The sequence below is a fragment of the Fragaria vesca genome, linkage group LG5 (genome assembly GCF_000184155.1).
Source record: "Fragaria vesca subsp. vesca linkage group LG5, FraVesHawaii_1.0, whole genome shotgun sequence".
In the NCBI taxonomy this organism is placed as follows: Eukaryota; Viridiplantae; Streptophyta; class Magnoliopsida; order Rosales; family Rosaceae; genus Fragaria; species Fragaria vesca.
In genome coordinates this window covers 14962583-14989189 of record NC_020495.1, presented here as the reverse complement: position 1 = coordinate 14989189, position 26607 = coordinate 14962583, and the positions used below count along the sequence as shown (strand labels likewise).

At 38.4% G+C, this 26607-nt stretch overlaps 2 protein-coding genes across 2 annotated transcripts; both read right to left on the bottom strand.

The window, feature by feature from the left end:
- Positions 1-1926: 1926 nt before the first annotated feature.
- LOC101291836 lies at positions 1927-2349 on the bottom strand. Its single transcript, XM_004301397.1, has one exon. The coding sequence runs from the start codon at positions 2347-2349 to the stop codon at positions 1927-1929; it is 423 nt and encodes a 140-aa protein (XP_004301445.1).
- Positions 2350-3410: 1061 nt separating this feature from the next.
- On the bottom strand, positions 3411-6859 carry LOC101308179 (inactive poly [ADP-ribose] polymerase RCD1-like). Its single transcript, XM_004299800.1, has 5 exons — positions 5859-6859; positions 5507-5748; positions 5293-5399; positions 5089-5191; positions 3411-3521 (listed from the first exon to the last, which is right to left on the bottom strand). The coding sequence occupies exons 1-5, from the start codon at positions 6797-6799 to the stop codon at positions 3481-3483; spliced, it is 1434 nt and encodes a 477-aa protein (XP_004299848.1). The 5' UTR covers positions 6800-6859; the 3' UTR covers positions 3411-3480.
- Positions 6860-26607: the final 19748 nt, after the last annotated feature.

The following is a 26607-nucleotide window of genomic DNA, read 5'->3' as shown; positions in this document are numbered from 1 at the left end:
AATGATCTCATCATTATCATATAATAAGATTTAAACTTATGACCTGAACGTCATTCATCAAACAACCTAAACAAAATGGTTCATCGACAGAAGATTTCACATTCATCTAAGTGCGTTTTCTTATCTTTTTACATTATTTGAGCAACTCCAACAACTCTTTTATATTCTTGATTTTTTTTCTTTAACTTTAAGAAGATATTTAATTATTTTTCTCCAACAGAATCCCATTAATTTTCTCTAAAATTTTAGAGAAGAATTTAATAAATAAATATGAAATGTGTATGAGTTAGAAAAGAAAAACTGCTCAAAACACTGTTGGACATGCTCTTATAATTTTTCCTGTGACCTCAATACTAAGACCAAGCACTGAAGAGCACAGCTCCCTCCAAGAAGCAAGAGGGGCCGGGACCAAAGCGAGGTTGAGGCTTGAGACTTCAATTTTCCAGGGCTTTGGGGAAAAACATTCAATAATAGCACACAAGAATCATGAATTGATTTCAGTGCACATGACTTCTCTCCAGTCAGCTATAGTTGAAACATACCTTTCTCATTAAACACATCCCCATTTAAAAAAGAAGGCCAAAATCAAAATAGAGATTCAATTTATTTCTCACAAGTCAACTTATAGTCCAATAGAAAATAATCAGCTCAACAAACCAAACTTTGATGCAATGCTAGTACTGTTTTGGTTTTTCTGGTTACGATGCATGCATTACCTAAAGGAGATGTGTCAGCTGGGATTCCAATCAGTGAATCCTTCAACAAATGTGATTCAGGAACTGTCAATTTCATAAGGGGACAATCTGCAGTGCATTTGTATACCACAAACGCAATAGCGCAATCACTATACATGTCCACAAGATCTTGTCCTTCATAAACTTGGCACCTACCAGGGGGGCTCTTGTGTGATTTCATTTTCATCCCACTAAGCTAGCAAGCACTGTTTACAGGTAAATATGCTCCCTTTACAAAGTCTGTACTGCCACTCCAAACTAGAATGCCCATTTGGGTTTCTGCAAGACTTAAACGACTGGAATCCGGCCAATGTAGTCCTCTCCCCCAACTAGTTCCCAACTCTTGATGGAGGTGTAACATGGTCAACAGCTAGACGATCAGGTGTCGATGCAATTCGATACTATGGCCATTTGCTCACTCTCGGCGATATGGTCAGGTCAATCCGCCAGAACCCCCTATGGTGCACCAATCTTTAGACGAGTTCCATATATGCCCAAGTCCTAAGTTCAAATGTGACCCCAAGAACTTGTGCCTAACCCACTAGATACTGAAGTTGTTTTCACAAAGAAGATGAGAATTGTAAAATGTTATTAATTAAAAAATTAAATTCAGTTTACCCTTTTGTGGTTTGGGGGTGACTTCATGTTAGTCCTTACACTTTTATTTTCATCAGTTTACCCCTTGAACTCTTCAATTTCTATCTGCCGTGCCCAAATTCTCATATTCCGTTTGAATTGACCGTTAATTATCAGCAATAAAGATCCGATTTGGACAGACAAGGTCCGATTTGCCCAAATTCTAGATACGGGCCTCATAATTAAGGTTAAAATTATCAGCAGTTAATGTCCGATTTGGACAGAATATAGGATATTGGTCATGCTTGGGGAAAATTCGAAAGTTTGAGGGGTAAACTGATGAAATTGAAAGTATAGGGATTAACATGAAGTTACTCCCAAACCTCATGGGGTAAACTGAATTTAATTCTTAATTAAATGTCAAATAAAGAATTAGTGTATATAAACAATACTCTTATTATTATTATTATTATTTTTATCAAAGCCCGCATGGGCGAAAAAGTACTCTTATTATTTTGTTATAAGGTCAAAAAATATTTATCAAAAGTAGTGTTCACGTAATTATGGTCAATCACTCTGGTAATCTAACGGTGAAAAACAGAAGACCTTATTTTAATCATAACTCTCGATCTTCATCATTAGATTTACATCTAAAATTGGTTGAGCATTGTTTTCTTGACCTGCGAGTTCGAGGACCAACCGCCCTAAACTTGAGCACGGCTCGCTTGAACCCGCCTTTGCCTTTGGACTCGTAAGGAACTTTGATCGTGTCCCTGCCTGCAAATGCCTCCACAATCATGGAACCTTCACATGAGTTGCTTGCATCTCCGACAGAGAATGTTAGCATGTAGGTCTTGCCGTGGATGGTGCGAACAATTTGTGCAATTGCGCTTTCTTTTCCGGCTACAAGTTCCACCGCCCGTTTGCCTTCAGGGACGGAGAAATGGTCCGAGTCTATGTACTTCACGGCTTTGAGAGACTCCACCATCCATCCTGGTAGAGGAGAGTGATCATCTTCAATGTTGGGTGGGATGCTCATATCATCTCCATCCCAAACTAGAAGGCTAACAAGCAACCAGTGTGGCCAAGATTTTCTTTCGGAGAGGACCAAGTTAGATGGCCAATATCATTCAATAAGGTGACGTATTTTTCCTCCTGCCGAGAGCGTATGCTAGCCCCAACCTTGAAGGGCACACAAACCTGGCGCTTCAGCTTAGTGCAAGCTCCACTACTGGTGGGCAAGGAGCCTCGAGGATTTGCCAAAAATGTAACAAAGAATTAAGATCACGATTTCAGTCATTCAGTAACTAGGTATGCTCTTAAAATGGTTGTCACAAATCCGGACCATGCGTCTTGTGCAAAAGAGCAGATTTCATGTTGCTGCACAAGATTTTATGCTCTACTTTTTCTACTTCTACCGCAAATTGAATTCATACAATTCTCTTTGTCAGCAAAGAGACGAGTAACATAACCACGGTTTTGCGATCAATTTGAACACTCGGACATTACAACGGCGATGGATATAGCTACTGGAGACACTGGCCAAGAATATATATGTGGGGAAGGAGTTAACCACAGGCTACATGAACATATAACGAACAACAAAAAGTTACGTCTTCTTCTCTTATGATGCCAGTTAACAAAAAGCTCCTATATGGTCACCGTGCATGAGTCTTGTTACTTCAGGTAGCAACTTTCCTCTCTCCGAAGCAACTTTTTGCCCACAAGACTGGACAATTCTAAAAACCAGCATCTCTTCCTGAGAAACTTATCATATGTCACATATGAGAACCAGTCATATTCTTCTTAACACACTGACTTAAGTTCAAGTTATCAACAGTTGATCAGTTCAGGGCTCACCCAGATGTATTTGACAATTCTTATTCAAGGTAACTCATAGCACTTCCTCTGATCTATATTTCTCTATCTAATAAAACAATGCAAGTGAACATATGGGTATCTGATAGAATTCAAAATACTGCACAAAAGTGAAGGCAAAATAGTGTTCCATCAACAGAAGAAATAAAAGATGCGACATGTATTACTGTATAAAAATCCAAAACCAAATTCAGATGAAGTATGCTTCTACCTTCTTTAATGAAACCCTTCAAAATGTCCGGTCCTCATAAGTTCATGAACTTCATAATGTCCTTATTCTTGGCTTACAAGCTCAATAGCCGCATACACAAGACTGACAAGAGGACAGGCCATCTGAAAACCTCATTAGATGCAAAAACCCCAAATTCAGACTATGAGCAAGGATCAACACAAAAAGACTGAAAACTAAAGATTTCACAACATACCACAAGAATCTTCAATAATCTTATCACGCACTTGGTGACTTTAAGGTATACCACATCAGCTGGTACTGATATATAGAAGCATGATACAATACACTATATATTTGTGGAAACCACTAGGGCTTCCCAACAATCTACTTAAACTGTATGAGGGTTACCCAGCAACTGTAGGAACCTAAGTCCCCTGTATCTGACTCCCAGGGCAAGCGACATATGAGAGATGATATCCTCAGAATATGTCGTAATTGTTTCTTACTTAACTTTCAAAAGGAATTAGTAGGAAAATAGGGAATGTTCATGCCCTAGGCAGTTTCATTATGCATTTAAAACCAGTTGTACTTCTTCTTATTTTTTATTTTTTTTTCCCTTTTCATCTAAAAAATAAATTTATTTTGCCAGCCCACAAATGTCCTCAGAAGAGGCATCACTTAAGCTTGTAGTATCAGTCCCTAAACCTCTTAATCAAAGTCGCATTGATTTTTGACACAACACCATGTGCGTCATCATCACACACACACTAGGGTCATGAATGGAAGTGACCAGACAAATGGATGTAACAAAAGACCATGGTCGAAACTGCTTCATAATCTAGACTGAAGTAGCTAGAGAACAAAGCCTCCCTAAATTTTAAACACCCTATTTAGGACAGACAAACAGAGACATAAAAAGAGAAATATCATAGAGAACATCTTTCAATAGTTTGATTATAGACTTGGAAGTCCCCTTAACTTAATATTCTTCTTCAAAACACTTGAATATAGAGATGGTAAAATGTATAAGAAGATGGCATATAAATCCCTTTAATAGAGAATATATGTATATAGTAGAACTTTTACCAGTTATGGAATAAACTTCCCATCAATGGGAAATACCAAGGTTACACCCCAATCAAGATTGTTTTAAATGTGAGATATTATCTTGAACTTGCAAGCAAGCTCATATGCAAGTTTTGTGTCAAATCTCAACATAAAGATATTAGCAGTCCCCTAGCTTCAGATATATAGTCACTGGAGAAATAAGAGCATATCAGTAAGGACTCATGAACACAAGCCCATAGGATGACAACTTGCAGTTTAGATTATCAAAATCCAACATAACTTTCGGATTTTTGAATTAAAAAAAATATTCAACTTCAATGCCAGATTATAAGTAAAGGTGTAAGCTACAAGGTGCAAAACTGTGTAAGCCAGGTTGCATCACATACCCAAAACATCATTACTAATAAAACAACACACCGACTGTTTCATAAAAGTTGAAAGCATATTTGCTACATCATTGCTATGGAGAACCAAAATAACAAAAAGAAAGAAACTAAAGAACCAAAAAGAAAAGGTTTTCGCTATACTGTATTTGTTGGCATTTCACTCTAATCCTAGTATGACTTATAAGAAATGAGATTACACATGCTCTATAATTTCCTAGACCATGACAAACACATTTCTATATGCCCTCCTAGATAAATAAAACCTAAGTAGAACCTTGTTCCGAGCCACACATCTCAGGAATTGCAGAACGCAGCAACTGCTCCCCAACAACTAATCGAAACTGTCTGCAGAAATCGTTTCTTGCTAATTTACCAGCCTGAAGATTGATATTTACATTCAGATTCTTCCATGATTCCAGTAATACGAACATAAATATGAACCACCATATATTTTTTAAGTTGAAGGAAGCTTACTCACCTTTAAACCATTGACCAGGTTGGACAATTGCTGAACCTTACAAGGGGGTAAGGAATTCCTAACCCTCGAAATCAACTCCGCAAGATGGTACTTCTTAGGCAGAGAACCTATAAAAACCCATTTCCCATATATGAACACAGAAGAAAGAAAAAAACTAACACCACCATTCAATCAACTAAAACCCACCATAAATAAAAATGAAAATGATCCATACCAGGCACATGACCAGAAGGTTTGTAGCTCACAACACACTCAGGAAGAACGTGCCTATTCATATTAGTAGACCACACCACATACCGTGTAGGAGTCCTAGTATCATCCACACCAGTATCAAACTCCATACTCGAAGGGTAGCATTGCTGAGACCCTGCCTCAACTTTCTCCACATTGCCTAATATAACTCGGCACAAAAGAACATGTTTTTCGCCATTATCATCGGGCTGTATCAGCCCAGTACTACACAATTCAAACCATCAACACCATAAGCAACTGTAAAACCCAAAACCCCCAACCCACCAAAACATAGAAACACACAAGTAAATAACTACAAAGAACCACATAATTACCTAAAAGGTAAAGATAAATGAGAGAGGTATAGACCAACACCATGAGACCCAGCAACCTTGCTGGGCAAGCCAAACCCATGAGCCAAAATCCCCTGTATATCTCTAGACGACCCACAATACCAAGCGTGGACCACATTCGCCGAGCCCCGAGCCGCCTTGGTGAGCTCAATTTGCTTCTGAAACACCTCAAGCCGAGCCTTATCCAACGGCCCAGAGCGAACGCACTGACGAATCGCACTGATCGTAGCCGTATGATCAATTCTCTTCATCCCTTTCAGAAAGAAATTGCTCACCGCCGTAAAAGCTCTCTCTCCTTCTCTCAACAACTTCACATTCGGCCAACTTTCCGACGAGCCCTGAGACTTTGGCTGAGGCTGAGACTGGCGCTTATATGACGTCACTTCGTGCTCATCCTCAGCCTCATCGTCTCTTTTTCTCTTACCCGAATTCCGACCCGAGACGTCGACCCGGATCTCAATTTCAATCTTCGGACTATCCGACCCGCCGCCGCAGAGCTCGTCGCTGACGAACTTCTTCGGGAAGAAGCATTTCCCGTTGTCGTCAATCCACGCGATCGATCGCTGGCTACCGGTGCCGGAGTCAATCTGGAGCATGCGCGTGAAGTCAAACAGGTACGTTGACCCTTCGATTTCGAGGTGGAGCACCGCCTTGCGCTCAAAGAAGCCCGACCGGAGCAACTCCACGACCCGACCCGGGAAGTTGGTCCACGACCCGTTTTCATAGAACATGACCCGCGCCGGCGCCACGCTCCGCTTGAAATTGGCGGCCAGCTCGGTCCGGGTACTCCGCGAAGAGCACCAAGCAGAGACGCCGTCGCCGTCGCCGTCACCGCCGTCGAGGTGGTTCCGCGGCGTCGGGGACGGAACCCTAACGGTGACGGCCAAATTGTTGGGGCTGAGGGTTCGGTCGTGGGAGGCCATGGATTCTAGGAGCTTCCAACGGAGACACGATCGGAGAGAGGATCAGAAACTCGTAGAATCGAGGGACCTCAAAGCTGCGTTTCTGATTTTATTGGCGGTTTATGGCAGGAGGTGAATTACGGAAATGGGCTTCGAAGACGGTGGCTGTTACGTGTTTCGATGACATTGAGTTGGGGTCAAAGGGTATATCCGCGGCTTTGCTTAGCCGACCTTCTGTTTCTTCGGCCCCAAGCAGATGACTTTTTCTTAAAGACAAGAAAAAATAAGAAAGGATTTGTGACGTCATTAGTTCTGTCATCATTTCTTTGGATTAACTTGAACCTACAAGCAAAGATCAAATCAAAAATGCCCTACGGCCCCTACCTAGTGAATGTGGGAGACCAGGTGTGGATGATGATCTGACACTAGCAGGCTGTGAATAAGATTGAGGTTCAGATGCGTATTTCGGGCTTGGTATTTCATTTAGGGTACATCTCCGACTGTTACCAATGTCTTGAGGATGTTAATGGAAGTTTTTATCCCCAAATGAAAATGAAAAATGTAACATAATGGATTTTTTTCATCCCAACATTCATTGTGGTCCATAAGTAGGTTCATTAATTATAAGCATGAGTATGGCATAAATCTACATTACCAATTTAAAGAAGGCTCTCATATAGATGAGATGTGATTAGCTAGTATTGAAACTTATTTTACATTACCATATTAGCATTCATAAAACTAGATGTTTGAGCATTCGACATATTTTAACGGTTAAGGGGAACAACATTATAGTGATTTATGGTAGCGACAAAATGACAATCAGAAAGCAATATTCTCAAGATTTTTTGACGTTTCTAAATATAATTACAATTATACCTATCTAACCCTAAATGTCATCTTTCATGTCTCACTATATAACGTTGCCTCTCGCTGCACTCTCATACCGATTGATATCTTTTGTCACCTGTTTTTGTTTTGCTTCGTGTCCACCTCTTAAACATGTTCATTTTCCGTTCATTATAGAATTGTCACTCCCTATTGATCGAAGGCAAGACGCTTGGAATCATAGAATAGCCTTAGCCTTCAATTGGATTTTAGCCATAAAAAAAATCTGGTATTTCAACTACTATAATTTGTTGCATTAGATTTGTAATTCAAATTCATTTGTATCTCTGTCTCACATGAGCTTTTACTTTCTAGTATTATATGTGTAGACTTTTGTTTTCTGATTATTAGATTCGTAGAACATGTAATATTGTGGTTCAAAATTTTCTTTTTACTATTTAAATTATAGATTAACATTTTGTTTGTTTGTTTATTTTAGGGAAAATGCCTATTTGATACTAATTATAGAGACTAATTGCCCATTCCAATGAAAATCTGTTTACTATGCCCAATTACACAAATCTTAAGAAAAAGACTAAAATATCCTTAACTCTATTAATAACTATCTCATCTCTCTCTCTCTCTCTCTCTCTCTCTCTCTCGGAATCCAGATCGAATCTGAGGACCGGACTCACCTCACATGCGGCGTTAGTCAACCTCGGTGGCGATCGGACATGGACGTCGGAAGCAGCTCGTTCGTGGAGGAGTTGGAGCTGCCGGTGTTCAACTCGCTAATGGCGGCGATCAAGAGGTCACAAGCGAACTAGAGGCGGCACCTAGAGAACTTCCACCTGTGAAGGTTTGGCATGATCATGGTGACATTTCGGAGCTTGATCTGTAAGGATCGATCACCCTAGCACATATTGACAATCGAGATCTTGGCGTGATGGAGCTCGTCGGCGAGGACTGCACAGTATTCCTGCTAGGAAGCTACGGTTGGGGATAGATGACATTTGGCGCTCATTGTTCGGCGGTCGACGCTCGTTGCTCGGCGGTCGGCGTTTGGCGGTCGACACTCAGCTTAACTGAAGCCTCCTCCCAAGCGCCGGCGACGAATGGAGCAGTGATTTTTTTGTTGTTAAACTACTCTCTCTCTCTAGAAACTACTCTCTCCCATCAAGCATCGCTGAAGTCGAGATCGAGGACGCACCTCGGCAATGGCGCACCACTGCTATGGCCGTAGTTGAGCCTATTCATGATATTGTGGTCGTCCACGATTTTTACGGCGAAGATAAAGACAAGATGAGTGAACTTGAGGAAAGTAGGTGTGAGGTTTCTAGGTTGCAGCGTCGCTAGCCTCTGGCAAATTTTTGATATTTCTTCTTATTGATTATTTGAGGTTAGTAATTGATTATTGAGGTCAGTAACTGATTATTAAAGGTTAGTAACACGATTATTAGGGGTAAGTAACCGATTACTGGGGGTCAGTAACCGATTATCGGGGGTCAGTAACCGATTATTAAGGGTTAGTACCACGATTATCAGGGGTCAGTAACTAGTCAGTATCTAGTTATTGGGGGTCAGTAACTGGTTACTGGGGAAATTCCAGTGATCAGTTGCCGGAGCAACTGAGTTACTGGGGTCAATAATTGAGTTTTTTTGGGTCAGTAACTGAATTTTTGGGGTCAGTAATTGAGTTTTTTGGGTCAGTAACTGAATTTCTGGGGTTAGTAACTGAGTTTCTCGGGTTAGAAACTAACTTTTGATGATCGGTCGCCGGAATAACCAAGTTACTGGGGGTCAGTAACTGAGTTTTTTGGGTCAGTAATTGAATTTCTTGGGTCAGTAACTGAATTTCTGGGGTCAGTAACTTAGTTTCGGTGATCGGTCGCCGGAGTAACCAAGTTACTAGGGGTCAGTAACTGAGTTTATTAGGTCAGTAACTGAATTTTTGGGGTCAGAAACTGAGTTCCGACGATCGGTCGCCGGAGTAACCGAGTTACTGGGGGTCAGTAACCGAGTCCGGCGGCCAGTGTCCGGCGACCGGAGTCCGACGGCCAGTGTCCGGTGACCGGAGTCCGGCGGCCGGTGTCCAGAGATCCGGTGAGCTGCCGGCAAAGTTTTTTCTCTCTCTCTAACACTTTCTCTCTCTAAGCATATATATAAGGACTAAGGGTAAAAATGTCTCAAAAATTTTATTTTATTATGAATTTAATAAAAATTTGTGTATTTGGGCACAAATAAGTCTCTCTTTCATTGAATTGGGGTCAAGAATATTATTATCATTGGAATGGGCTTTAGTTTTCAAATATTTGGGCATTAGGGCATTTTCCCTTTATTTTATAATGAAGTGATTAACTTGTTAAAATTTGACTAGGTATCTCTTTGACAAAGTATCATATAGATCTACTAGATGCAGTCACGATCTACTAGATCTAGCCGAATACAAGCAATGTTGATTGATCTGGCTTACGATAGGCTAAGTTTGGTCAGATTTAGATTGGATCTGACTGGGTTAGAATTTGACCAAAGTATCATATTAATCTATTAGATGTAGTTACGATCTACCTGACCGAGTATAGACATTGTTGATTGATATGGCTTTACGATAGGCTAAGTTTGATCAGATCTGGACTGGATCAATTTTAAATTTTACTAGAGCTCTCAAGAACACAGTTAGTAAAAAAAATTCAGAGTTGGTGATTTCATGAAACTGTGAAATCAAAATTACTAATACAATTCATATAGTGTTTGAAAGGGTCGTTTCTTCTTTAGATTAACTGTAAGGATGTATCGAGGCTTCTGGAATAGGTTAAGTTACGGTTGAACCTATTTCGGTTCTTGTCCGTTGTAATCATTGTCTTAGATACGGAGAAGTGTGGAGACAATTGCATATTCATGAGATTTTCCGCTGTAATTATTGTTTTGGACAATTGAATAATCACTTTGTCCGCTGAACTCTCATGGTTTGTAACTTTGGATTATTTTAATAGAATATTTACGTTCTTCTTAAAAAAAAAAAATTTACTAATACAATTGCATATTCAGGGGATTTTCTCTTTAATTACTAGGATGACTAGTTATATATATACGATATTTCTTAGCTGCGGATGTCCGCACCAAAGTTTTGGTGCGGATTTCCATTTTTGCACCACTTTTCGATCGAATTTCCTCATCTTCACCGTCTAGTATCTCGATAATATTGTGTAGACTATCTCTGCAAAATTTCAGCCAATTTGGTAATCGTTAAGGCCCTCAAACTCGAAAAACAAATGGACGGACTGAATTCTGTCCGGTTCATGTTTATACCAGAAAAACACAATTTTGAGGGCCTTAACAATCACCAAATTGGCTGAAATTTTACAGAGATGATCTACACAATATTATCTAGATACTACACGGTGGAGATGAGGAAATTCGATCGAAAAGTGGTGCAAAAATGGAAATCCGCACCAAAACCATTGGTGCGGACGTCCGCAGCCGAGAATGGCTGTATATATATATATATATTTTTTTTATCAAATAAATAACTCAGATACAACAATGAGTCTATTATGAGTCTGTTATTATGTATTAGATTCAAGATAACTAACCATGAATAAGTGAATTTCCAAACAATTTTTATTTTCACATAAATACTTTCACATAAGTAATTTTCACATTTTCCTCAACAAAAAAAGAAGAAGTAATTTTCACATAAATATTCAAAGAGAAATATATTAAAAGGTAATTTTAAATGGAATTTTTTTTTTCTGTTCTGGAAATAAGTTTTCTTCTTTCTTTTATAGGTGGAAACAAATCTAAATTGTCTGGTTTTGTATTAATGGTTTCTCTAAAGTTTCACTGTTAGTTAGGAAACAGTCAAATATCCAACAAAATAGTGTTTGGATCATAAGGAAATGAATTAGTGAAATGGTGGGAAATTTCAAATTCTATTTTTTTTAAGAGAAATTTCAATATCTGTTGATTATGAAATAGAAATAGGAATTGCCTTCAAACTTAGGAAGGGTCAAAATTGAAAATGTGTCAGATTGGTGCACCGAATTCAAATGGCCTTCATGCACTGCATATGTGACTGTGAATTGGCTTAGGAAGGATCCAAACTGGCCTATATAATCGTAGCTCGGAGCCTCATATCAGCATTCTTGTTTTCTTTGTGTCTTCTCTATTTGTATTTGTAACTAAAAGATTGAGTCAGTGTTGAGGGTGAGAAAACTCGTTTTTTGTGTTTGTTTTACAACTGAGAGAAGAAGAGCTCCGAATTCGAGGCAAGGAGGAGTTTTTGAAACAGAGAGAGAGAGAATTTAGAGTCCTTGTGACAGTTTAGAGTCTATAATTTTTTTTTCTGTGAAAATTGAAAAAATGGCTGGAGAAGGAGTATTCTGTCACCAGGTGATCTATCGAGAAGGGTTTTGTTTTAATGAGAAAACTCTCACTCTTTTGTAGTCATCTTCTTTAATGTTAAATTATGTGAGGCAATGACAACATGTGTTTGAAGCTTAGAGAATTTTTTGTTTGTGTTTCGGGAAAGTTTATTGATTCAATGATTCTTAAGTTGTTGATTGAATTTGTATCAGTGTTGTCAAAGGACCACGAAACGTGTGTTCTTATGCACAAATGTCATGGGGAAACGTCACTGCGGCATCAAGATTTGCCAGTCATGAGTCAAGTATAGGTTAAATTTTTGAAGGGTCAACTTCCCATGTTTTCCTAAAGAACGTTTGTAAAATAATTTAATTGCTCATGATGTTTGTGCTACATAAAATAGGTACAAGAAGATATCTGAGGAGGTGGCGGCTTCTAATGACTGGAAGTGCCCCAAATGTTGTGGGGATTGCATCTGCAGTGTGTGCTTGTAAGACTAGAATGTGTTGCTTAATTAATTTGCTATATGGGTATTCAATAGTGTTTTGTATTTGGTGGTGCTTTTGATTGATGAGCTGATTAGTATAATGTTAATTTCACAGGGCGCGACATGGATTAGAACCTATCAGTCGTATAGTGCATGAATCCAAGAAGCCTTTTAACAAGGTTTGGCATTGCTTGTCTTGAAATTAGAGTTGTTACATACTGATCTTGTTCATGTCATTTAAATTTTTATGGGTTTATGCTGACTTTGAATTTTAACATAGGAGACTCCGGAAGCGTCTAAGGCAAATGGAGAGGACAAAGACCAGAGGGAAGACGTTAAGGGCAAGACAAAGTCCAAGGCTCCTAGAGAGCCCCATAGAGTGAAAGCAAGGGAGGAAGTCCTTGAGGCTAAACTTCCTTTGCCTTTGGGGATGCCCTTGACAATTGTCGCTGGGACTGAACTACAATCTCAGAATGTTGGTCATGCTTTACAACTTTTAGAGTTCTGTGACGCCTTTCAATAAAAACATTTGTTCTGTTATAAATATTGGACTAGGTGTTCCTCTAAATAATTTTATTTTATTAGTGACATTTAACAGCTTAAATGCTGACTCAATTCATGTGTTAAATCATAACATCATAAGAAATTTTGTACTTAATTTATCATATTTGCTAATTCATTGACTTAATAAATGGGTATCATTGGACCCAAATCTCATCTTTTGAGTTTTCTCTATAGATTCTTGAGTTCAGCACAGTAGAAGCTAAATCACTACTCCGAGACCTGATGCGTTAAGAATACTCCTCAGCAGTTCGATTTCAAGCCAAGCTATTGGCTCTGAAACAAAAAAAGAAATTCCAAGAAGAGTAAGACATCTGCTTACTAGCTAAAATCTATGTAGCACCTAGTTAAAAATTAAATGAGGTTATATATAAACTCTGTCTTGTCTTACCAATTTTATGATCAAGTTTATTCATTTAAAATACATGTAGCATGAAATAGTTGTTCATCAATCTTATGTCATTTCAGGACTTCGAACAAAGATTCATGGTCCAAACCTCTGGAAAGCTGCTTCTCCAAGTCTCAATTTCTACTCAGGGTACTGCCCTCTGATTTCTTTAGTAGAGGAGTTGTTGGATACGACTCTTCAGACTTCCGCTTAAAACTCAGAGTCATAACATTCCTTTGTGATGAGGCTCTTAACATTGCGTAAGTTGGACAAACATGTTATATATTATAATTTCACATATTTCCTCTTATACAATATGATAAATCTTGCAATGTGTCTTGTAGATCACTGAGAAATTACATAGAGAGAAAATGTGCAATTTCGGAAAGAAAGAAAGCAGCAAAAGAAAGATTTTCTGCTGCAAAGGATAAGGTAAAATCTAATTAGATTTCATAAAGTTCTTTTGGAACCTAGATATAGTAATTTCTGACTTAAATTGTCATTTACACAGGAGATAAGTCTCAAGCAATAGTTAAAAACTGAGGTGGCCGTGACCATGGCCATTACCACAGGGGTCGATGATGCTTCAACTTTAGATCGCGAATCTATTCTTTCGCGACTAAAGAGTGAATTAGATGAAGCTCAAGCAGAGTTGCTGGAAGCAGAAGTCTCAAAATCAAAATGTATGTTACATTCCTAGTATTTTCAATTCATGCTATTTTTTTTAGAGCTCAAATGCTTTTTCGTTTATCACTTTGCTAATTGTTTCCCATTACAGGGAAGCAACATTCTGATTCTTTTTTCGAACAGATCTTTATCTGTTCAACACTGATGGTCGCACCTTTTGGAAATTGAAAGGCTATAATGATGAAGACGATTTGCTACTTCAAGGTTTGCTTTACCTTTCTAAGAATGTGTGTCCTATGGAGCTTAAGTCTTATAAGGATGAAAGGCTAACATTTTTCGTATCGGTGTAGATATGGGAACAAATGATCCATTTGTATCTTCATATGAAAAATGGTTCCTCTACGGTGTTGGTGTTAAGACAAAAGACGCGGCAGAGAAATATTGTTCTTCTATAAGGTATTTACATTTAACTGTCATATAATCTACTTAGTTTTCATAGAAATGTTGTGACAATTATTTGCTTTCGTTTTTCAAGACAAGAAGCCGTTTGGCTCCAACCTTATCTGAGACACTTCCTTCAAGTTATGGAAGCAAGGACGAAGAGATGCTAAAGAGTTCAAGTTCTAGAGCCAACGAAGAAGATATACTCAAATGCATTGCAGAAGATTAGATCGATATGCTCGGAAAGAGAACCAAAGAACAACATATTCAATACATAGTTGCTAGTTAAACTTAGAACATTTGTACAATTCATATTTAGAAATCTTAGAATAGTTGTGTAGTTCACATCAAGTATTTGTATTGCCTAATCTGGTGTAATTGTGTATAGTCCATCAATAGAAAGTACATTGATGTATTTATTTCAACATCCTCTACTCTGATTGTTTATTTCATAGTCTTTCTCTAGCAGCCATGATAATTAAATGGAAATGCGTAAAAATCTTTATTAGTCCACATTACATGTCTATGTATAGATTTCTATGCCATGATCATTTTTTCAGTCCTAAGTATTATTTAATTGAACTATATGATCCATATTGGTGGCAATGTAAAGAACAAATGAATTCCTTAAGTCTCTCGTCTGGAATGCATGTTTATAATTAGTTTACAAAAGTTGTCGTATGATTGTAATTAGTGATCAATGTACCAGAACAAATAGATTATGGTTTGGAACAAACTCCTCTAACCCGTATACAAGTCTGCCCAATAGGTCGTGTAATGCTATAAAAACATGTAAAGCAAGGTAGGGTTAATTCTCCTACCAGCTGCTTCTCCACTGTCAGGGCAAACGACCTTCTCCCATCAACAACCGTGGTATCCCTCTTTTTTTTGTCTCTCTCGTCTCTCTCTCCCTCTCGAAGTTTTCACTAAAAGCTGCGGCATTAGAGGCCTAAGTTTCTACTGAGCAAAGCTATAGAACTTGATTAGATTAGTAAATATAGATATTCGTTTATATGAATTTAGTTCAGATTGATTACGTATCTAGAAGACTTGCGTGTTTTTAAGAGTTGTGTTTTTTTTTTTCTTGATGTAGACTAAGGGAATGAAGAAGGCTGAAATCGTCGGGAAATATGGTAAGTATCTTCAAATTTGGAGAGATCTAAATGTGTTTTTTATGTCCTATCTATTTTGATGGCTTTGTACACAATTTCATTCATTTGTTTCGTTGTTTGTTAGAAATGTGTTGGCTTTAGGGTAACTCTAACAGAGGTTCTAAAATTGAGTCTTTGGTCTTAAATAAGACTTTTCATCTCCAACAGCCCAATTTAGGAGGTGTTGGTCTGCGATTTTTAAGATTTGGTTTTATTTTGAGTCCTATATTTGATGGATTTCCAAGACCAAGACTCAAACAGTGCATTGGGCCCACATGTATGCAACTGGGCTAGAGAAACAGACGCATCATGCGCTGGAAAGGGAGAGAAAGATACGCGTGCACCATCTGTGCTTGGCGTGCCAGGACGCGCTTCAAGAAGACTGGGAGACAAAAATGTTTTTGATGGATCCACTTAACTTAGTTTTTCTAACCCATATAGGATTCTATTTGTCATTTAATGGACGGCCTTGATTTATTTAGTTTAAAATTTTACGGTTGACATCTAATTTTAACTCATTTACAATAAACATGTGAGGGCTGATGTTATAGAATATAAACGGCTGATGTTTTAACTATCGAGTATAGTGATTAATTCCAGTTTTAAAAAATAATAAAAAAATGTATTAGAAAATTACTAAAAAAAAAAAAAACTATGCTTTGAAATAGTAAATTTGATGACACTCTAAACCATCCACAATATCTTTTTTCAAGTTTCTTCCTTTGATCCTTTCATTTATTCACTATCTCGTATTTTTTTATTTTAAAATATTATGACAAAATAGAAATTATGTAGTTTACTTTATTTAATAATGTTAACATATTATATGATAATTAATATCCATAAACTTTCGACTCAAAGTTTATTTTAATTAAGTAAAGTGAATATAGGACTCTAATATAAGACTCATTGTTGGAGATAAGAATATGAGTTTTATATGAATAGTGCAATAAAAGGTCTTAAAATGAATATAAGGACGTTTTGGTAAAGTTAACCACAAGTCAAACCCTACCAACAGTTTAAGCTTTTAAGGTTCGTTGTGCAAACGAGTATCTAGCCTGCCCTAATTCATAGTAGTTTTGGTACCAGACTCGTCACCAGAAACGGTTTCAGACATCATCGCCACTTAACTGCTATGCCTTGGGTGAGATAAGCTTCATTCATTCATGCAATACGCGTATGCTTAGTTTCGAACCCCTGCATTGTATCTAAAATTCCTGTTTAACTATGCGCGAGGTTATATCAGCTCGCATCACCCGTCTGTCAATTTAATTGTCTGTCTTCTTGATTCACAAGCTTTACATTTGGGTTACTGTGGTTGTTTGAACTAGTACATCGTTGGCGCTCTCCTTGGTCTTCTTATGGTACATTTTCGTCTTAAAAGGATGTAGGTTTTAATTTAATTAACATTGTTTTACTATCATTACTAATTGAAGATTGATCATGAAGTTTAAAGAATTCATCTAAATTGTATACGTCCAGTTATATTATTTATGAATAAGTAAGTAGGTGAATGAGTGATAGTATGTTTTGTTCTGCGTATATAGAACACATCACATTTACAATCTAAATCATACATGAATATGAATGAGTAGTCATATCGATCCTTTATTTTTACGTAACGTAATCACTCAACCGGTGTCATAGTATATGAAGTGATATGTAGTATGTCTAGTACACTAGATAACGATGATATCTAGCATAGACAATAAGAGTTATTAGATACAGCGCCAGAAACAGCATAGCAGTTTAAGTGTCCAAGCTATCAGAGACGAGTAATATGTAAAATTACAGTGAGACGGAGGAGTGAATGTTTTATATATTCGGTTGCACACTTTTAGAGTTTTAGTGTAGATTTTCCCTACAAAACTGCAATCAGATTTTTATGTTTTGTTCATAATTTATTTTGTTTTCTTTCCAGATTGGCAGGAGAGAGTAAACAGAGAGATGCATTGAAAAGGAGAAAAATTAGTGCCTTCAGACAAAAATAAGCGAATACAGGGTCGTACCCAACATAACTACATAATAGAACACGCGAAAGAGGATGAACCAAAAACTCAACCATTGCAGCAGAAACGGCGTATTAGAACATACACAACAGAATCAACGTTCATCATGCCTTCTTCAACTATTAGTCTAGTAACACTTGGTGTTAAATACAGGTTTGACACCGTAACTATACCGAACAATGTTGTCATGGACTACATCAATGGGAACCAGACTATAATAGATGTAAGCCCGTTATCTGAATCATAAGCAATCTTCACCGGTACCATGCTTTAAATTCCTACTTTGGAGAGACATAATGATGTAGGTTTCCGGACAGACAACAGATGCCGTCTTACAACAAATTGCAGGGTTGACTGCTATAGCGTAAAACTGCTCTCTAAAAGCACGTGACACGCTGACAAACATCATACGTCTTCATGTTAGATCCAATATTTTTAGTTAAATTAATACATGATGAACTGTTACAAACATAATGTAAAAGCACATATACTTCTGTCTACAATTGTGGTTCACATATTTGAAACTTATTTGTGGCAGAAAAGTGATCTTATGGCCAAGGAAAAAGAAATCTCAAGCTTACATCAACGTCTTTATCGGGTTATGAAGGTAATCTATTCATTAACATATTATTTGACGCATTGAAGTATTATGGGGTTATAAACATTATGCTGACATATACATATTTATTCAGCGTGTATACATTCCACTGATAGGTGATTCCTTCTACCTTTCATTTAAGCAGGAATTGAAAACAGAAGATACCATCGTTAAAGATGACGAAACTAGTTTGTTGGCATCAAAAGAAATGGTATTGGATGCGAAAACGAGGTTCACATCTGACAGTGAAGACCAAACTAATACCACTGCTTCTTCGGACACAGATATTTCACTCGTAAGGCTAATAAACCAGCATTGCAGCAACGACGATCACAACGGTAAATCACAGTTCCCATATATGTCCACGGATGTGGTTGCACGTTTGGATAGGTATACCACATGTTCTGAAAAGCCTTTGGATATTATGTATGGAATGCCAAAGAGAACGCGTTCTGGTTGACAGATTGAGGAAACGTTTTCCTAACGTTTTTCATCCGCGAAACAACAGGTCATGTATGACTATTTGACTGATTATGTAATAGTAACTGCCTTCATGGATATTTGTCTGGGATAAGCTTTGGTCCAGACATATTATATATGTTCAACATCAAAACCCTTTAGTATCTCTAGTAATTTTGTTGATTTCCTTCCTGATACTATATGGACGTGTAATTGATTATTTGCTATGAACAAGGTTATTGCGATGAATGTTGGGTTTATTGGGTTTATTTGATAAGTCGTGGTTTAAGATGATGATATGTGCCTCTAGTAAACCTTTAGGTTGAGAGAAAATTAGGCAAACCCTCGACAATACAAACAATAAGCCAATAAGCAGCATCTTCGAGATCAATTGGGGAAGAGACCAGATGATGTCGGATTTTAATTGATTTTGTGGATATGATGCCGCACATACTCTTACTCACATATACTGCGCTTGATAACTTCTCCATATATGGGGTTGGAGTCTTAAAGAAATCTGAGATTTTTTTTGATTATGATGAATACTTGAGCATATCCTAATCCATACTTCCGTCAAGTTGACGTTCAGCTTTCACACACACGAATCATAAAAACCCATAAACTCCAACACAAATTAGGTAACATCTAAAAAAACATGACATAATTCTTACAGCGTCGTTTCAAACACACACAATATTTTGGTTCTTAGGGAATATCACAGTTGTCCAAAAATACATAAATTATGTTTTTACACATGAGTAACAAAATCATTAAAACCAAATGACTGAAGTTGAGGGGAGGACAACGTTACTACCATGGGGGGTTGCAGGTGGTGTATCATCATGCGAGATCTTTTCCCTTCCGGTGGGACCTCATCTTCCGCCCGGTTGGATGATTGCCCTTATCAACCGCCCTTGCTCCCTCGTCTTGTGCGTCACCATCTACATCGAGGTTAGTTTGATTAAAAGCTTGGTTATTACCCACCACGCTGACACCAGCCGCTACTTTAAGACTCCTCAATTCCTCATTATTGGAGTTCTTCACAATTGATAATGCTAGCTCAGTCCTCTCCTTGTTAGACTCAAACTGAAACGATGAATAAAAAAGGGTTACAATAATTACAGTCAAGCAGTGTAGACATAAATATTAAAATGTAGGCAACATCACCTACCCCATCAAACCAAGGTTCACCGTATAATTGCATGTGCCTCATCAAATATATGCCATTTTTAAAACCATTCACATCCCATTGGTTGCCCTTCAGAACAATAACTTCAAATGAGGGAAAATTATAATATATCACATGGTTTTTTCATATCACTAGCAAACACCTTTTGTACCAGCAATATCTGCAGGACCAAAATAAAACTAATTTATATGTACTTGTATTCATATATCGCAATCACGATAATAGTTACATAAACAATAATTACCACGGATGTTGCTATCTCATGCCTCCTCCTTGATGACGCCATGTCGGCCTTGCTGTCCCAAATCTCAACAACTTCATCGCAGACTTTTATTAGAAACAGAAACCAATGATCCAATGTCTCGTCGTGTACAGGGATAAATATCTGTCACACATCTGTACAATTTAAATAACACTTCCTAAATAATGGATGACACAACTTCTTGGTTCCAAAATAGTTTCATTACCTTACAAAAGTGTTTCAACCGCCTGTTAAACTTGTGAAGCTCGCAATCGATTATTATGGTATTTAAAGAATAGTATCTTCCGCATTGCTTATCTGAACCCTGACAGTGTCCCTAACTTATCATAATAGAATAATGTATTATTCTCAATCGTGTAAGCTAACTGACATAAGGACCATTGATACATGTACTTATATGCATACACTGAAATTCGTAGGAAAAAACCATGTGGTTAACTGTGCTTCACACAAGTATGCGGCATGTAGGTTTATCATCTGACAATATTTAAAACCGTTGCCAGATCAATAAAATCTCATATAACCTAAACAGTACCTATTGGCAACAAATTGTGAAATTAAAATAACATGTTAAAATTTTGTCTCAGATATCACATCACATCACCTTGCTTGTTATTGTGTTTCCAGGCCGCATGCATTCAATATCGGCTTTCGTCAACACAATATCACCAAATCGGGTTGCTACTTCGCTGCACAATGACACATAAAATCATGTACAACACAACTCAGTAGACCACACTCATTACAACACCATACCACGTTAATGGATGACTGAACCCAGATTATAAACAGGTTCTTTTTTACTGCAACCCCCTTAATTAACTAAAAACACGAAATACTTATTATTTCATAATCCATTCCATGTATTATACTACTATTCACACATATGGACCTTCATACTATGAATATTAACTTACCCTGACTTGTTTGAATCAGTACGAGTTTCGTCGAACACAAACTTCAGCAATTTTAAATCACCCTATGACATTTTCCCTTCTAAAGGGAAACCAATTTTTTCATTTCCTACCGGGTGGTCATCCCTCTCAATGCCAAATCTATTATCACCACCATCAACGGCCAAATCCTGCAAAACAGTGTGATATTGTCACGCACGCAAAACATACACTTCTCATAAAGTCATCATACACATGATCACATATTCACAATTTACACAAGCTTTGTTTTATCGACATTTCAAAAATGTGAGGACAATATAAAACAACATTCAACTATACATTATTGTGATTATTAACAGTACACACCTCTTCAGCTGGATACTCACACGATTCGGTTTCATTTCATCCGTCGTCGAATATTGGGGGTAGTGGGCGTCCTCGCAACGTTTCAGTTGCCATATCTATACCGTCCTTGAGGTTCACTTTCACATGATTATCCAACGACAACGAATTTTCCACACCACTACCAAAAACATTTCTCACTGCATACAGAAGACGCCGTCGTAACACATCTTCGGTCATGTCACGGGATATTGTGTCTATTTCAATTAACGTGCTACCAACCTTCTCGATGTTAAATTCCATGATATCCATCACTGAAGTTAGTCTGTCAACCTCGTTTTGAAGACCATCTATTTCATGCATGGCTCTCGACACATCATCTGACACAGTCACCTCAACAGAATTGGAAACATTCGATCCTACTTCACTTCCACCTAATTCAGCCACTACAATAGTGCAAACCTCAATAAAAGTGGACTGGAAGCCCCCCTCTCGACCTACGGAAGCAAATTTGCTCCCCACCCTTTCATCCGCACCTTCCTCCCCACCCTTTTAGATGAATGCCAAGTGTCCATTTTCACCATTTTAGTTAAAGTAATTAAACATAAGGGACACTTGGCATTCATCTAAAAGGGTGGGGATGAATGGGTGGGGAGCAAATTTGCTTCTCTCCACCTACCCATTCAATCATTTTCTTACACTTTTTCACTGTCCATGCAACAACCGGGATAATAGATTTACAAACAACGGACGAACTATATCCAACTGAATCAAAATAAAATAATTGTACGAACACCAGACATCCATAATGTAACCAGTCCGATTAACCTTATAGGCAACAACACCATCCACTAGATGTTCGAAGCACAATGATGCCCAATTCTTGCTATCAATGGATGAGGCATCACTCAATGCAATAAGGAACTTCAAATCAGCCGTGTCGGGGGTGTTGGGGCACAATAGTACGGTTAGGGAATACAGTACAAAATTAATTTTGAAAACATCGTCCTTCATACTGTCTACACTTATATCTCCATTCTCACCACACAACTTCCTTTGTAGCTCCTTCATATCGTCAACATCAAAACACCCCTCTAACTTAACTCGTGTCCCAGGTTCCTAACCCCCGTCACACGTTCAAAGTCACCGACATTTACCGGCAAAGATATCCAGTGAATCTTAGTAGAGCACCTCCTCTGTTGCACATCAAAGTTGTCGACAAACATTTGGCATAAGTCCCAGTTCAGTTTTATGCATCCGATATCAAGTAATGGGCCAAATCCCACTTCCACCACAACATTTCTCTTGCTGCTTGATAGGGCATCACATGTAGATTTGAAGTCCTTTGGGTAACAGACGGTTTTAATCCCCACATCTTCTTTCTGTAAAAAAACATGTTTTCCCTCTCATTTTCACCAACTATACTACTGTAGCAGTTCAAACCGATATTCAAGTTTCATAAATACATAATGTCAAAATGACTTACCAATTTTCCTGCCAACAACCTTCTCCGTTTACCCATCACCTCAGACCCTTCCATTTCCTATGAAATTCAACATCAAACATCAGTTTGTTACCTGCCTCACCTGTACCAAATTACTCATACAAAATTGCAAATTATTACCTTCAAATTGCAGGACCGGATCTGGAATGCGAAACAAAAGGAATTAGATGTCTGATATAGATGAACACACACTCCCTAATCGCCTAAAATCAAAGATTGTGCTGCATCGTCAATAACCCAATCATCTTTTTCGGGCGACTACGTTAAACTTTAAGACCCATCTCAAAAGATCCAACTTTAAGATTCCAATAGGCTATTCGACTCAGTCAGAGAAGTTCAAGTGCCTCCATTGGCGGAGTTTGACCTCGTAATCTGCAGTGAACCAGAGAGAGGAACAATTGCGAGAGAGATGGCTCCAATCCAGTCTGATAACCTCCAAATTTGAATTCCATAATACTGATCTGCCTCCAGATCAGCCTTCAAACAACTTCCAGATCGGCTTTTCAGATAACCGCCGCTCTCGAACAGTGGAGGAGATTGAGATGGAAGGAGTGCGCATTTGTGCGGATTGAGATCGGATTTGATGCACGTCTGTGTGGATTAGGGTAGTGATTTTAATGGCACGTGAAGAATGTCAGAGTATAAGAACTAGAAAGCAAGAGAATTACAGAGAGTATTGGAGCTAAACTAAAATGATATCATTGACCGAAAGGAAAGCTCTGTTAAATAAAGCGTACAAAAACAAACTAAGCACAAATTCTGGAATGGCTAGCTGTTAACAAACCCTAATAATAAGGGATTCCTAATGACTTGGTAAATCAACAAACTCCCAGTAGACTAGGACTAGGACTTATTCAATACTAATCCAAATAAACTGAAACACTAACATTTCCCGCCTTAAACTGATAGCCATCAACATATCAGTTTACACAAAAAACTCCAGCAAGTTAGTCCACATGCGTCAGTAGCATCACCAATGACTTCCTTCAATGAACACACACCAAGTAGTTCCCGCAGCTTCAAGAATGTAGTAATCTTGAGTGGCTTGGTTAGGATATCAGCAACTTGACCTTCACTTCTACAATAAACCAACTCAATAACACCATCTTTTGTCAAGTCACGAAGAAAATGATACCTTACATCAATGTGTTTGCTTCTCCCATGTAACACCGGATTCTTCGATAACTTGATGGCTGAGCTATTATCACAGTAAACAGTAGTAGACTCTAACTGAGGAAAATTTAATTCCCCAAGCATTCTTCTTAACTACACTGCTTGACAAGCACATGCAGCTCCAACAATAAACTCAGCCTCCGTTGTCGACAAAGAGACAACTTGCTGCTTCTTTGATGACCAAGAAACAGCTCCACTACCCATCATAAACATATAACCAGAAGTACTTTTTCTGTCATTCACATCTCCAGCATAATCACTATCAGTAAACCCCATAAGCTCTGACTTCTCTCTTTTCTTATAAAAAACACCATAATCAATTGTACCTTGCAAGTAGCGCATGACCCTTTTCGCAGCAAGAACATGTTGCTCAGATGGCTGCTCCATAAACCTGCTAATAACACTCACTGCAAACATTATATCAGGCCTTGTTGCAGTGAGGTACATCAAGCTACCAACCATCTGCTTGAAGAATTTGCTGTCAACTTTCTTACCTTTAGGATCACTAGCCAACTTCAAACCCGGTTCTGCTGGGGTTGCTACTGAGTTGCAGCCTTTCCTCTCAAATTTCTCCAGTACCTCCTGTGCATACTTCTTCTGTGTAATAAAGATCCCCGCAGTTGACTGAACTACTTCAATGCCAAGGAAGTATTGCATCATTCCCAAGCCTGTCATATCAAACTCCTTCATCATAGAACTTCGCAACTCATCAAACATCTGCTCATCATTGTCGGTGTAAATCAAATCATCGACATACAAGCACACAAACAAATACTTCCCTGCAGCTCCGTTTTTGACACAAAGAGTATGTTCATATGGACACTTCTTGAACCCAACACCAGCAAAGTAGGCATCTATACGACTATACCAAGCTCTAGGTGCCTGTTTTAGTCCGTAAAGAGCCTTTTTCAGCTTGTACACCTTCTTCTCACTCCCCTCTTGCACATAACCAGTAGGTTGCTCAACATAAACCTGCTCTTGCAACTCTCCATGTAAAAATGCAGATTTAACATCCAACTGGTATATAGGCCAATCATTTAGTGCTGCAACGGAAATCACCAACCTGATTGTGTCAAGCCTCACAACTGGAGCAAAAATCTCTTTATAATCAACACCAAACTCTTGCTTGTATCCCTTTGCAACCAGACGAGCTTTGTGCTTCTCCACTTCTCCCTTTGCATTCACCTTAGTCTTGAACACCCATTTCACTCCAATAGACTTCTGCCCTTTTGGAAGATTAGTAAGCTCCCAAGTATCATTATTCTCTATTGCCATTATCTCAGCATCCATAGCATCCTTCCACTTCTTCTCTTTCACCGCATCCTCAAAAGTTAGAGGATCACAATCTGCAAATAAAATCAAATGCGCAAGCTGATCATCATCAGAACCATCAGAACTAGAAGTAAATTCACCTCCACTTTCGTAATCCATCATCCATGCTGGCCTCTTTCTAGAACGAGGACTGGGAGGATCTGATGTCTGATCTTCACTTTGTACAACTGGAACAATTGATAACTGAGGTTGCTGCGGTGGCACTTGCTGCGGTGACTGAGGTTGCTGAATTTCATCTTCTTCAAGAGGCATAGGAATTTGCTGCTTCAAAGAACCATCATCACTCCACTTCCATATCTTTTCCTCATCAAATACCACATCCCGGCTGGTAACAATCTTCTTAGTTACCGGATTATACAACTTGTAAGCTTTGGACTGCTCACTCACTCCAAGAAATATTCACCTCTCACCCTTGTTATCAAGCTTCTTTCTTTTCTGATCTGAAATGTGAGCATAAACAATACAACTGAAAATTTTGAAATGATCGACTGCAGGTTTACCTCCATGCCATGCCTCCTGAGGAGTCATGTTTTGAACAGGAAAAGTAGGACTTCTGTTCAATATATGGATACTCCAATTCACTGCCTTCGGCTAAAAAGACTTCTCAACACCTCCTCTTGCAAGCATACTTCGTACCATATTAATGATAGTACGATTCTTCCTCTCACATACACCGTTTTGTTGCGGTGTATAAGCTGCAGTGAGCTGCTTCTTTATACCATGCAACGCACAGAAACTCACAAACTCATGTGAGTTGTATTCTCCACCGCGGTCAGTCCGCAAAATCTTAATAGGTCTGCCAGCCTCCTTTTCAACTAAAGCTTTAAAGCTTCTGAACGTAGCAAGAGCCTCTGACTTCTCTAACAAAAAATAAACCCAAGTTTTCCGGCTATAATCATCAACAAAAGAAATAAAGTATCTCTTTTTACCATTTGATTCCGGAGTGATAGGCCCACAAATGTCAGAGTGAACAAGCTCAAGTGGTGCACTGGCTCTCCAAGCTTTTCCTTTTGGGAATGACTCACGATGCTGCTTGCCAACACAACACTCTTCACACACCTTGCTGGAAGGAGAACTGATTTGGGGAAGACCAATAACCATCTTCTTCTGATATAGTGTCTGCAATCCATTAAAATTCAAATGACCATAGCGGTAATGCCATAGCCATGTTGAATCTTTTATCTTAGCCAAATTACAGGAATGAGCACTCTTGATTG

Excerpts from the sequence above, each read along its gene's own strand:
- LOC101291836 (XM_004301397.1), bottom strand. The coding sequence starts at position 2,349 with ATGAGCATCCCACCCAACATTGAAGATGATCACTCTCCTCTACCAGGA.
- LOC101308179 (XM_004299800.1), bottom strand. The coding sequence starts at position 6,799 with ATGGCCTCCCACGACCGAACCCTCAGCCCCAACAATTTGGCCGTCACC. Across the intron at positions 5,400-5,506 it reads ACCTTCTGGTCATGTGCCTG|GTTCTCTGCCTAAGAAGTAC; the intron begins GTATGGATCATT and ends GGGTTTTTATAG. Across the intron at positions 3,522-5,088 it reads GATGTGTGGCTCGGAACAAG|ATGGCCTGTCCTCTTGTCAG; the intron begins GTTCTACTTAGG and ends TGAGGTTTTCAG.